The 13,424-nt window shown below is 42.0% G+C and overlaps 1 protein-coding gene across 1 annotated transcript; it reads left to right on the plus strand.

The window, feature by feature from the left end:
* The first annotated feature begins 479 nt into the window (after positions 1-479).
* LOC118774593 (H-2 class II histocompatibility antigen, A-U alpha chain-like) lies at positions 480-13,072 on the plus strand. The gene is made up of 4 exons (XM_036523946.1): positions 480-585; positions 7,913-8,161; positions 11,869-12,150; positions 12,948-13,072. Exons 1-4 carry the CDS (start codon positions 480-482, stop codon positions 13,070-13,072), a joined length of 762 nt encoding a protein of 253 aa, XP_036379839.1.
* The last annotated feature ends 352 nt before the right edge of the window (positions 13,073-13,424 follow it).

A 13,424-nucleotide genomic window follows, 5' to 3' on the forward strand; every position in this document is an offset into this window, starting at 1 on the left:
CTGATGCATGACTGTGCTGCCCAGCACAGCTCAGACCACATCATCAAGCTTGCAGATGACATGACAGTGGTGGGGCTCATCAGCAACAACGATGAGTCCACATACAGAGCAGAGGTCATTCGGCTGGTGGACTGGTGTCGAGACAACAATCTGTCTCTTAATGGTGACATCGATGGCTCTGCTGTGGAGACAGTCAACAGTGTCAAGTTCCTGGGAGTGCACATAACGAGGGACCTCACCTGGACACTCAACACCACCACCATTACCAAAAAGGCCCAGCAACGTCTCCACTTCCTGCGAGGCTGAAGAAGGCCAGCCTCCCCCCTCCCATCCTCACCACCTTCTACCGAGGGACTGTAGAGAGCATCCTCTGCAGCTGCATCACGGTCTGGTTTGGGAATCACAACATCGCTGACCGCAAGTCCCTACAGCAGATAGTGAGGACAGCTGAGAGGATCATCGGGGTCCCTCTTCCAACCATGGAAGAGTTCTTCCAGAGCCACTGCACCCGGCAGGCAACCTGCATCGCCACAGACCCCTCCCACCCCTCCCATGGACTGTTCACTCCCTGCCGTCTGGCAGAAGGTACCGGAGCATCCGTACTGTCACTGCCAGACACTGCAACAGCTTTTTCCCTCAGGCAGTCAGGCTCCTCAACTCCTCGCTGCCCCCTCCTCCCCTCCTGCGCCTGTGCAGGAACAGACCCACACCCCCGGAGCACAGCATGCCCCTGCCCACTCCCCTGGATTGAGCATCCCAAAATTTAATTGCACATAGCCACTTTAAAAAGGTGTAATTCTGTTTACAATTTACTTGCACACTTCTGCCTGCCACTTTTTCCATTTAATGTCTTGTTATTTTGTCTATTTATTGTCTTAGGACACAGACACACACCCAAAGCAACTATACAGAACCACTCAGAATGGGTTCTGGTTCACAGGTATCCTTGTGGTAGGGCACAGTGACCCAAAGGCTGCAGGAGCAAGCAGCTAACTATGATTCCCCCTTTGGGAGGGGCCTCTTGCTTATTTCAGCATTATACAACAGGGTGACCAGTATATTTCCACGAACAACATTCACACTCACATTATTTTTCCACATTATTATTATTAAGTAGCCAGAGTAGATTTTAGGGCAAATTCTTATTTGTAATAACACCCTTAATAAAATACATGTAATATGAATGGTACTGGGTGAATTTTAAAAATAAATTTACTATAACTGTATTTGTGAACAACAGTGCTAGATTGCATTCAGGCGATGTAAGTGGAGATGCACCTATCCTCCAATCAGTGTTAGCTTGATGGTTAGTCACAGTATGAATAATAGTCCTTTCCGCAGGCATGTAAGTGTATGTGCTTTGCACATTCCTTCTGGGGATTACATAAGTCACAGGGAAAGGAGCGTAATATGCAAACGGTGTTTCCAGTGGGGGGGTTGGGGGGCGGACTAGCAATTCTCAGCAAAGAAATAAACAAAACTAGCTATTCTTGGTAATTAAAGACAAACAAAACAAAATAGCAATGCACTTACAAACTCCTTGCTAGCACTAACTCCGTACAGCACCATTGCTGCAGAGTGCCGGTAACCGATTGCTTGTCCAATTTGTTTAAAAATAATTGAATGAATCTGACACCAAGTATAGTGTCAAAAATGTAACATGATTAAAGTCATACTGACATAATTCTGGGTTGAGTACCTTGCCCTAGTGTACAGTAGCAATGCTCCAGGGAGAATCAAACCAACAACTTTTCAGTTAAAAGCTCTGCTCCCTACCACTATGCTACACTGCCACCCGATTCACTGTCTATTTAGAACTTGTACTCTCATTAAGAGAGCAACAAAAAATGAACCTATTATTTTGAAAGTATGAGACAGAATCCTTACTTGAATAATTAACGTGAACTAGCTATGACTCCCTGAATTTTTTTGGTATTTATGTAAAAAATCTTCTATGACGAATGTATGTGAATGTGTGTGTGTGTGTTTAGGTGTGCCTGTGTTACAGGCAGTAAATGGTGACATAATTCCTTTTAGTCTTATGTGATTCTTACTGCACTTAAAACAACTCCTCCTACCATGCATTTGCAAATAGAGGCATTTTACTGAAATATAGGTTCAATAATTTCATTTCATCTCACTTGGCTGAGTTGAGTGGATTCTGCACAGTGTGAATTCTGTTTTTCCCTGAAGTACTTTGTAATACTAAAATTTGTAAAAAGCATGTCCACATCTGCCTTGATCATTGTGTGCAGAATGTTAAATGTAGACTTGATTCAGGGCTATTCAGTCCTGCTGTTCAGTCCTGGTGTTTGTATTTACACAGAGGGGATCTTCTACGGCTTTGAGGGCCTCAGTCTTACTGTACATTGACCGGACCAGTTTCACTCGTAGGAAAGTCCCTCTGTACTTATCAGTGTCCCCAGATTTAAACGTGTGACACCCTCCAACCCCTGGTTTTCTGAGGTTCTCCGCATGGGTTAAGGATCTCCGGCCCCATGGCAGAAATCCGGTGTGCAGAGATTTTAGATCAGGCAATGAATTACTACAAGCGTATACCAGACAGGAACGCAATTCTATTAAAAACTATCACTGATGTGGTGTTTTTTCGGATGAGTTTTAACCAAGCCTGTTTAGGTGACATACTTGCACAAGGGCACTGTTCTTATCCAGTCGGCAACTAGTTTCAACTTTCTGTGAGGCGGTGCCAGGAAGCATTTGCGGGGACTGTATCAGTTGGTTACTGCACAGTAGAGTAGCATGCATTGAAATAGATGGAGCATAGAAGCTTAACTTGTGAGGGTTGACGCAGACACAAGCACGATAGAACGGGAGGAGAAAAACAAATGGCGATAGGCTTGGTTAGATGAAAACGGTAATGACGGGCAAACATTTGGCTTATGTTGTCAGAAATTAAACGAGACCGGGACCTGTATGGGACAAGCAGCAAACGGTATTGTCTCAGCATGATACACATCCCTCTCACAAAAGCAGCTGTTCGGACTCTTAGTCAATGTTACCAGGAGCTGTGGCCACTGTAGCTGCTGCCGCTTCATCCATCCAAGACCGCGTGTGCAATCATAAAGTGTGCGTTTGTACAGTTACAGCGGAACATGACCTGTCTTTCAGGATAGCGCCAGCACTGGATGACCTGTGCAAAACATCACAGGACAGAACTGCACTCTCCAAACTTAGCGTGTCAAATACACAGGCCAGCTACCGATCCACTCACGGCATTTAGCGCACAAGCTGTCAAAACAGATGTTTTCACAGAATGTTTACGAGTCTACAAACTGCAACATGGACAGAATTCTCAATGTCTCGGTCCGATTCTATGATGATGACTTGGATAAGGTTGTAACACAGCATCTTGCTACTCGACTAACTTTTACTGAAGTTGCATTTTTCATTTTAATAGCATTTAAGAAAAAAAGAAGCACTTTTAATTTTAGCACTGTAATACAAAATTATATTAATGATTGTGTTTTTTTTACAATTTTGAATTAAAGCTGTTGTGGTAATGCTAAATTTGCGTGTGCCCTATTTCAGGCTCAGAAAATTTTGTTGCTTTAAGCCCTGTCTCCGTGACCATCAAACCAAACTCAGAGCAGCCAAGATGAAATGGCACAAATCCAGAGACCCCACTAATCTGACTAAGTGTCAGTCTCTCCTCTTTCTCCTCACACATCTCTACTACTAAGGCCACTTACTACCAAGACAAGATCAACAGCAGCTCAGACAGCCACAAATTGTTCAAGACATTCATCTCTGCCCTCCACCTCCTGCACCTACCACCTCTCTGTGAACACTGATGACTTTGCCACCTTTTTTGATGAAAAGGTGGAAGCCATCAGCAGTCAGTTCTCCACTCCACACATTCACAGCCAGTCTCCTCCCACATGCAACACACTACTGTCCACATTCTCTCCTATCTCTGAGGCTGACATCTCTAAGCTGCTACTCTCCAACTGACCCACCACCTGCCCTCTTGATCCTCTCCCCTCCCATCTCCTACAGGCTATCCCTCCCACAATCTTACCTGCACTCACGCACATCACCAACACATCACTCACCACTGGCACCTTCCCCTCTGCGTTTAAGCAGACTCTGGTAACCCCACTGCTCAAAAAATCTACACTCAACCCCTCCCAAATAGGAAACTACAGACCTGTCTCTGTCCTTCTGTTCCTATCTAAAAGCCTTGAACAAGTTGTTTTCACCCAGGTTTCTGCTTTCCTCTCCCAAAACGACCTGCTGGATACCAACTACTCTGGATTTGGAACAAGCCACTCCACTGAGATGGCCCTACTGTCTGTTTTTGACACCCAGTGAGAGTTGCCTCCAGGTCATTGGCCTTCATTCTACTAGACCTGTCTGCTGTCTTTGACACATTGAACCACGAGATCCTCCTGTCCACCCTCACTGAAGTAGGCATCACTGGCACTGCACTTTGCTGGTTTGAGACCTACCTCACAGGCAGATCCTTCAAGGTATCTTGGAGGGGTGGGGAGTCTCAGTCCCATTGGCTAACCACTGGGGTACCTCAGGGATCAGTGCTTGGCCCCCTCCTGTTCTCACTGTATACAACCTCACTGGGCCCAATCGTTCAGGCATATGGCTTCTCCTACCACTGCTATGCTGATGACACGCAGCTTTACTTCTCATTCCAGCCTGATGACCACATGGTCCCAGCACGAATCTCCGCCTGGCTCTCAGAAATCTCAGCCTGGAAGAAGGAACACCACCTTCAACTCAGCCTGACTACGACGGAGCTCCTCATCATCCCAGCCAGCCCATCTATTCAGCATAACATCACCCTTCAGCTTGGCACAACGACATTAACTGCTTCCAGGTCTGCAAGGAACTTGCGGACAGAGTGGCTCATATGACTGCCAGATTGTGAAGATTTGCACTGTACAACATCCGGAAAATCTGCCCCTACCTATCTGAGTCTGCTGCACTGCTCCTTGTCCAGGCTCTGGTCATCTCAAGACTGGACTACTGCAATGCTCTCTTGGTTGGCCAGGTTGCATGCATCATTAAGCCTCTGTAGCTGATACAGAATGCAACCAGTTGAAATGGGCCCATGTTACACCTCTTTGTCTTACTCCACTGGCTCTCAGTAGCTGCCCATATCAAGTTCAAGGTCTTGATGCTTGCATTCAGAACATCCAACAAAACTGCACCTACCTACTTGAACTAACTGCTACAAACCTATGTTCCCTCCCAACCATTACTATCCAGAGTGATTCCAGAAGTCAAGCACAAAGGGCATCCAACAAAAACCACCTAAAATTTTATACTAACAAGCAAGTTTTAGATACCCAAGCCTGAAATCACAAATGCACCTGGCGTGATACACACGTGCAATACAATATACCTGACAGACGTGTACCATTCCAGCACAATTCTAACACATGCCCTGAAGCAAAACATCCACATATAATAGATGGGATTAGATGCACATAGTTCATAACAATAGCATAGTTAATAAACAATAGCAATATAGGACAGTGATGTGACAGAGCCTCCCCGAATTGACTCCCATAGACAGACTCGCTTTGAGAGTCACTGTACAGCGAGGCTGAGAAACGAGGCTGCTGCTTCAGCACAGATACATCCAATGAATCTGTTCAGAAAAGGTCTGAATGGGCAGCCAGCTGAGAGGTAAAAAGACAAAAAAAAAATCAGATAATCGCTGCACAAATCCCTGCAGTGCTAAGAAACACACAGTTAAAATGCAACACAGTTTCACACAAAAAAAAGTTTACAAGTGATATTTATCTTAGTCCTGTTTAGCGATGGGAATGGCCTCTTTTTAGTGAGCCAGATCATTTGGCTCATTTCATCAATAGGAGCCGGCTCTTTTGGCTCCCAAATAGTTCTTTATTTAGTACCACTTCTGGCTTTTATAATTCAGCCAGATTTAGCAATGGTTTGTAGTGATGTGTAGGTCGCGAACGAGTCGGCTCTATGAGCCGGCTCCTTTACGTCAACGATGAGAGCCGGCTCCCGTCTGAGAGCCGATTTCTTTTTTTTTTTGTTAATTAATACAAGACAGAATAATGGGATGATCATTTCGCCACACTGCTCGGCCACGGGCACTCCATGCGGACCAGATGCACTGTGTTTAGTGTTTGTAGCGAAACGCTAATTGACAACGTTCAATATAAATGAAATGTTCAATACACGTGTAATAGTGTTTGATGTTTTTACATTAATGTTTTTATACTAAACATAATGTGAATTAATGATATTATAAGGTTTAGTATAATCACATTGAATAATTTAAGTGATATACGAGCACATACCATTTAAAGGTCAAAACATTAGTGATGGGAATTTCGGCTCTTTTTAGTGAGCCAGATCATTTGCACTTGATCTACCTAGTTACAATGACATATAAACGAAATATATATTCCGATTGGTCAGCGAGAGCAAAGCGATAAATTCAAGAACAGGAAGAAAAACGATTCCGTTCCATTGCAGTTTTAAGCTGTACGAAGGGTGACATCGTCTATATTTTTCGATTCTTGCTAACAGGACTTGAACATGAGGATTTCTGTTATATTTCTTTTCTCATTTGTCATCTATACAGAAGCGCAAGGTATGTAGCAGATCTGCTGTTTGTAGATTTAAGTTCGGTTCAAATTACCTTCGATTTCAACCCGGTAAACTCACACATTTGTGTGAAACGGGACGCTGAAGAAATCTTACATTACATTACTGGCATACAGCAGACTTACAACTCTTACAGTTTATTTATTTTACAGTGTTATCCATTTATACAAGTGGACATTTGTGGGTTAAGTACCTTGTGTTGTGGGTTAAGTACCTTGCCCAAAGGTAGGTTACAGCAGTGCCCCAGCGGGGATCGAACCAGCAACCTTTCGGTTACGAATAATGCTCCTTAACCACCATGCTACACTGCCGCCTACAATAGTAAGTGAAGAGGATTAACAGTTCCTTGTTAAGTTCTCTTTTTAATTACTAAATACTAATTACTAAATAAAACGTCAGTGCACAATGAATGATTGACGGAATCGAAATATGTTAAGAAACTCCAGTGAAATATTTCAAAAGGACACATCTCCTGCTACTAACACGCCATCAATAATTGTGAGGACTTTCACATTAAGGTATTTTGTAAAGAGCTATGTTAAAATATAAGAGATATATAAATACAATCTAATATCTTGACGCACTCGTTATCTCTATCTTTGGATAAAAGCGTCTGCCAAATGAATACATGTGAATGTACATGTAAAATCTAGGCGTTTTATAACAAAAAGATTTGGATAAAATAACACTTTAAGCAAATTATTGTGTGACTTTTTGAACACTTCAACAATAAAAATTCTTAATGCAACGTAATGTCAAAAAAGAGGTTTGCATACCATGTAGTATACTAACTCGTTTGCCATGAGGTGTCTTTTGTCTATTCTTTATTGCTATTTTGCGGAAACGAGTACTTAAATGTTCAATTTTAAACAACAGATACGCTATGTACATTTATATAATTGTTTTGGATGCGTTTAGGATGTTTTGATTCCTTGATTGACCTTGTCATGTCAGATTAGCAGATCCACCATGTTATCATCCAGAACGTACCCACAAAGGTAGAGTAGCTCAGCGCTCAGTGAACGGGGTCTGCGTGCCGTGCCCGTCCCACAACTCCGTATTTAAATATGTAAAATTGATATATAAGACGGATTTTTTAAATCCTTTTTTAGTTTTAACTATATGTTAATTGATGTGAAATGCAGAAAAATAACTGAAATAGTTCCTTCTCCAGTGTCAAAATTAATGTGGAAACAACCTAGGATTGGTAATTAAAAGTCATCTATACACTGAATTAGAAATGTCATTTCATGTAACATGATTCTTATGTCAGTTTGTTCATCTCGTTTAGTTCCACATTTGGACATTACATCACTGGGATGTTCTGATGCAGCTGATGAAGAGGATGTCAAAGACCTTGATGGAGACGAAATGCGTTACATTGACTTCAACAAAAAAGAAGCAGTGAGCACACTTCCTGAATTTGCAGACCCCATGAGATGGCCAGAGGATTATGCAGCTGCTGTGACAAACATGGTTGTGTGCAAAAATGACTTGGAAGTGTTTACAAAAGCTGGAAAGAACCCACCACTTGAAAAAGGTAAAACAGTTTTCCAATAAATAAAGAAATTTAAACTGAACAAATAAAATTAAATTCTGAAATGTACCGTTTACCCACATGGCTTTAATAGGACAGAACCGGGTCCCTATGACATTGGCTGCAAGCTAAATCATCAATATGGTGATGGACAGGCTGCTGTTCTGTCCACTGCTTAAAATAATTACTGAATATTTAATGTTGAAAGAAGTCACCCCCGTTTTGGATCCATTTTATCTTTATATATGGAGGGTAAAATATAAATTGCAACCTGCCACAGTTGTCACAGCAAACTTATTTGGAAGTTGCTCTGGGTAAGAGCATCTGCTAAATGATGTAATGTAAACTCAGTAAAGCCCCACTGTGTATAGAAATGTATCTCCACATGTATTCATACACTTTGTGAATAAACTAATTGTGATTTAATAGAAGAAATGCAAATGCAATATTTTTTAATGTGTAAACTACCTATTATCACCTCTGCTTTGCAGAACCAATGTGTGATTTTAAGTGGGGTGCAATTTCAATGAGGTCCAACATCAAAAGGCACTGACAAATACTTAGATTCCTCTAACCGATGCTCTTATCCAAAGCAACTTCCAGCACAAAAAGGACAGAAGTATATCTATTCAAGCTGAATAAGCAACAATGTCAGACCACGCTAACAACACTCCCAGACCAGTGAGTGTGAGCATTACACTATTCAAGCCTAACACAAGTTAACCAAACTAGACAAAGGAAGCCAAGTATACTACTATACATCAGTCACTATGTTGCAGAATCCAAAATACGTCACAATACTACACATAAAATAAACAGCAAGTAATTTAGTCTGTGTCAGAAGATGGCTGGATAATGAACTTGGGAAGTTCATTCCACCACTGAGGGACCAGTACAGACAGGGATCATGTCCGAGTGACCCCATCCAGATGGGACAGTCAGTTGCCTCTCACCCCTCATCCCATGCCTATGCAGTGTAGTGGTCTTGGTGGAACATACAGTTTGAAGACCAATTGTAGGTATGAAGGGGCTGTGCCATTCACTGTCCTGTATGCCAGCACCAAGGTTTTGAACTTGATGCAAGCAATAACAAGAAGCCAATGAAGTGAGGTGAGGAGGGGTGTAACTTGACTATGTTTAGGGAGATTGCAGACAAGTTGTGCAGCTGCATTCTGGATTACTTGTAGGGGTTTGATTACACAAGCAGGAAGACAAGGAAAGACAGAGTTACAGTAATCCAGGCATGAGTGGACCAGGGCCTGAACTAGGAGCTGCGTAGAATCCTTCAGAAGTTGTACAAAAAAATCTGCATGCCCCACTCACTTCTGCAACCTGAGAGTGGAAAGGCAGTTGGCTATCAATTATTATGCCAAGGTTTTTGGCAGTGCTATTGGTGAAAAGGGTTGTAGACTCCAGGCTGATGGAGAATGGGGGACCTGGATGGGATGAGAAGCATCTCAGTTTTAGCCAGGTTCAGCTTTAGGCAGGGGTTCACCATACACTGTGAAATATCCTTCAGGCAAGCTGAGATGCATGCAGAGACATGTGTGTCAGATGGTGGAAAAAACAGGAAGAGTTGAGTGTCGTCAGCATAGAAGTGGTATGAAAAGCCATGGGAGGAAATGACACAGCCAAGAGATTACATGCAAAGAGGAGGGGGCCGTGTACAGAGATTTGAGGGACACCCACAGGCAAGCTATGGGGTCTAAACAACCCACTGTTCCAGCACCGCCTGAAAGAGCATCCAGAGAGGTAGAGTTGAACCCAAAGAAGAGCAATGTCAGCGATCCTCAACGTAGCCAGGGTAGATAGACGTAGAGTGTGGTACACTGTATCAAAGGCTGCAGAAAGGTCCAGAAGAATTAGGACTGAGGAGCTGGAGGGTGCTTTGGCTCCTTTGGCTAATTGAAGTCTCTGTGGAATGACCAGCCCTGAAGCCAAATTGAAAAGAGTCAAGAAGGTTGTTCTGGGAGAGAACAGAGGATAGTTGGTTAGCCACAGCTCGTTCAAGTGTTTTAGACAGAAAGGGAAGGAGAGAGACCAGTCAGTAGTTCTGGAAAACAGATGGGCCCAGAGTCCTTCTCTTCAGCAGGGGTGTGACTCTTGGCTCCTTGAAGACTGCATGCAAACAGCCCATGTAGAGTGACAGATTCATCAGGGGGAAAATGAATGGTAGAAAGCTGGGAATGACAGTCTGCAGGAGATGAGGGAATGGGATCCAGGGCACAGGTAGCAACATTAACATCTGATAGTGGACAGAATTTACAGAGAGGAGGGGTGGAGAGTGGGAGGGAGGAAAAGAGGAAGAGGCAAGAGATGAGGGCTCTGTTGACTGGAGGAAGTCAAAAGTCTATAATTTCAGTAATGTTAGTAAGGTAGTGCTTTAATAAGAATTATCATCTACTTAATAAGAGACTGCTAATAAGTGAAACTACATAATAAGTGACTACTGCCTTCGAAAATGGTGAGGTGCTATTTTGACGATGTTGTTTGTAATTTTAAAAGGCAGAAGACACAAAGAACAAAGCTACTCAAACACAATTCCATTTGGGTCACAGGCAGTGGAGGCCTTCATATTCTTTTAGATTTTAGGATGTTGAAGTGGTGTAAATAAACTGTGTTAGTTCAGCTGAAATGCCTTCACTATACCATCCTACCAACTTATGATGTATGATATTTCTACTGGTAAGTTATATGATTTGTGGAATTAATTATTTAATAACCTGTAGAGTTGTACACGGCCAAAAAACAATAGTTGGCTACTACTTAAATAAGTGCATTGAAACTAAATCGCTCATAAGATAAAGTGATTCTCATATTAAGGGAATTCTGATATTTAGCAAGGTGAAAATATCAGAACTTTGGCTTTGGCTCCTATTATTCATTTGGTAGGAGAGGGTGGGATGAAAGTTTGTTACTGCATTTATAAAAAGTACAATGAGAACAGTGCCAGTTATTATTTGCATTGCTGCATATGTGATGTATTTCACCCTTGTATGTTGTAATGACAATAAAAATAAAGCTTAAAAAAATCAAATAATCCACTTAGAATCATTTGGGCTCACTCAAAACATGCAATTGCATGATAGTTAGCTGCATAATAATTTAAACAAATATACTCAGAATAGAACATCTTATTCTTGTGTAGGGATCATTACATCCCATTTCACTTGCTACGGGGGGCGACAGTGGCTCAGGAGACAGAGCAGTTGACTGGGGATTGGAAGGTCCCTGGTTCAAATCTGGCTCATCCTGGCAGAGTGTCGAAGTGTCCTTGAGCAAGACACTGAACCCCCAACAGCTCCCAGTGGCCAGTTGGTAAACCTGTATAGCAGCCTCTGCCACTGGTAAGTAGATGTGAGGCATATAACTGTAAAGTGCTTTGAGTACTCAAATGAGTAGAAAAGCGCTATATAAATGCAGTCCATTTACCATTTAATATGTATTCTAAATTTATTTTCATATATATGTAATTCATCCAGTTCTCCTCAGGTTAATTAATTGGTTTGGTTTCTGCAACTGACTACAACTTAAATATAATGGACAATAAGTTATGTCACAACAGAGGCAAAAACACCCTAAAAATCCAGAGGAAAGATCATTCATAAGCTCTATAATTCAGCTTCATAATCAATATGAAGAGTCATAAACATTTGCACACTTGCTGTTTAACCATCCATGTCATGCAGTGATTAATTTTATGCCCACAGATCCTCCACAGAGCACAATATACACCAAGCATGATGTGGAGTTTGGAAAGGAGAACGCCCTCATCTGCTTTGTGAATAATTTCTACCCACCTCCTGTGAAAGTGAAGTGGACCAAGAATGACAGAGAGGTGAAGGAGGGAGTGACTCTCAGCAGGTACCACCCAAACAGTGATTTCACCTTCCGCCAGCTCTCCACCCTGAGCTTCACTCCAGACGAGGGGGACATCTACGCCTGCACTGTGGAGCACACGGCACTACCTGAACCCCAAACCAAGATCTGGGGTGAGGTCTCTGGATGTCTGCCTCAACTATCAACTTCTGTCTTCTCAATGTTAGGGCTGTCTGTTGGAAATCAAATCCAAGCACACGTTACCCTACATCACTTCTTCACTTTCTGTAGTTTATTTATTCTAGTGACTGTCCAAATACGTAATGTGGGAGAAACTGAAAAACAAACAAACAAGATTCCTTTGGAATCTTAAAAATAGGAATATGGCACACCTCTTTAAGGATGAAGGCATTCTTTTTCTAATTTGAACGTTCAAGTGACAATTTCCCTGTCTACACCTGAAAGATTGACCATCATTTTGAGTTGTCAATTAGAAGTAGTTTCACACAATTATATCAACCCATATGGAACCCTTAAAACTGAAGTCTCTTATATAATTTAATAAAAGTTCTTGTCAATAAACAGTCATATAATGAACTGCCTTTGAACTTGTGTCAAATGTATCTTTTGGGTCAGATTTTACTATAATCTTTCATGAGATGTGCTTTAAACTTTTACTGTAATTTTCCTAGTGGTAAAGTTTTGTATGAATCTGTCTGAACGGGCAGCAGTATAGCATAGTGTATAGCATAGTGGTTAAGGAGCAGGACTTGTGACCAAAAGGTAGCTGGTTCAATCCCCACTGGGATACTGCTGCCTTGGGCAAGGTACTTAACCTCAATAAATTATCCAGCTGTATAAATGGATAACATTGAAATTTGCTCTGGATAAGAGCATTTACTAAATGCCAAAAATGTAAAAAAAAAAAAAAAAAAAAAGTACCTGTAACCTGTTAATTGTGCTCACACAGAGCCTGAGGTGAGCCCGCAGGCTGGTGTTGGAGCTACAGCATTCTGTGGAGTGGGCCTGACTGTGGGGCTTCTGGGAGTGGCCACTGGAACCTTCTTCCTCATCAAAGGAAACAACTGCAACTGATACAGGTACCAGTAATATAAATTACATATGTATGTAATTAAAAGCTCATTAATTGTTAATTAACATCAGCTTACATTTTTGATTGTGTATAAATCAGAGCCCGACTGATAAATCGATGTGCCGATATTATTTGCTGATATGAGCTAATTGCAGATAAATCGGTATCGGCGTTTACAACGGCTGATAAATGACAATTAAAAATAGAAAAGAATCGGAGAGACAGAAGATGGATCTTTCAGCCATATATTTGTTGTTGCGTAGTTTGTCCACTGCAACTCCCGTGGCAACACATGTGTTTAGAACGCCACAAATCACATCAATCAGCTGACCCAAGTAGCCCACGACGGAGGTC

The sequence above is a fragment of the Megalops cyprinoides genome, chromosome 3 (genome assembly GCF_013368585.1).
Source record: "Megalops cyprinoides isolate fMegCyp1 chromosome 3, fMegCyp1.pri, whole genome shotgun sequence".
NCBI lineage: Eukaryota > Metazoa > Chordata > Actinopteri > Elopiformes > Megalopidae > Megalops > Megalops cyprinoides.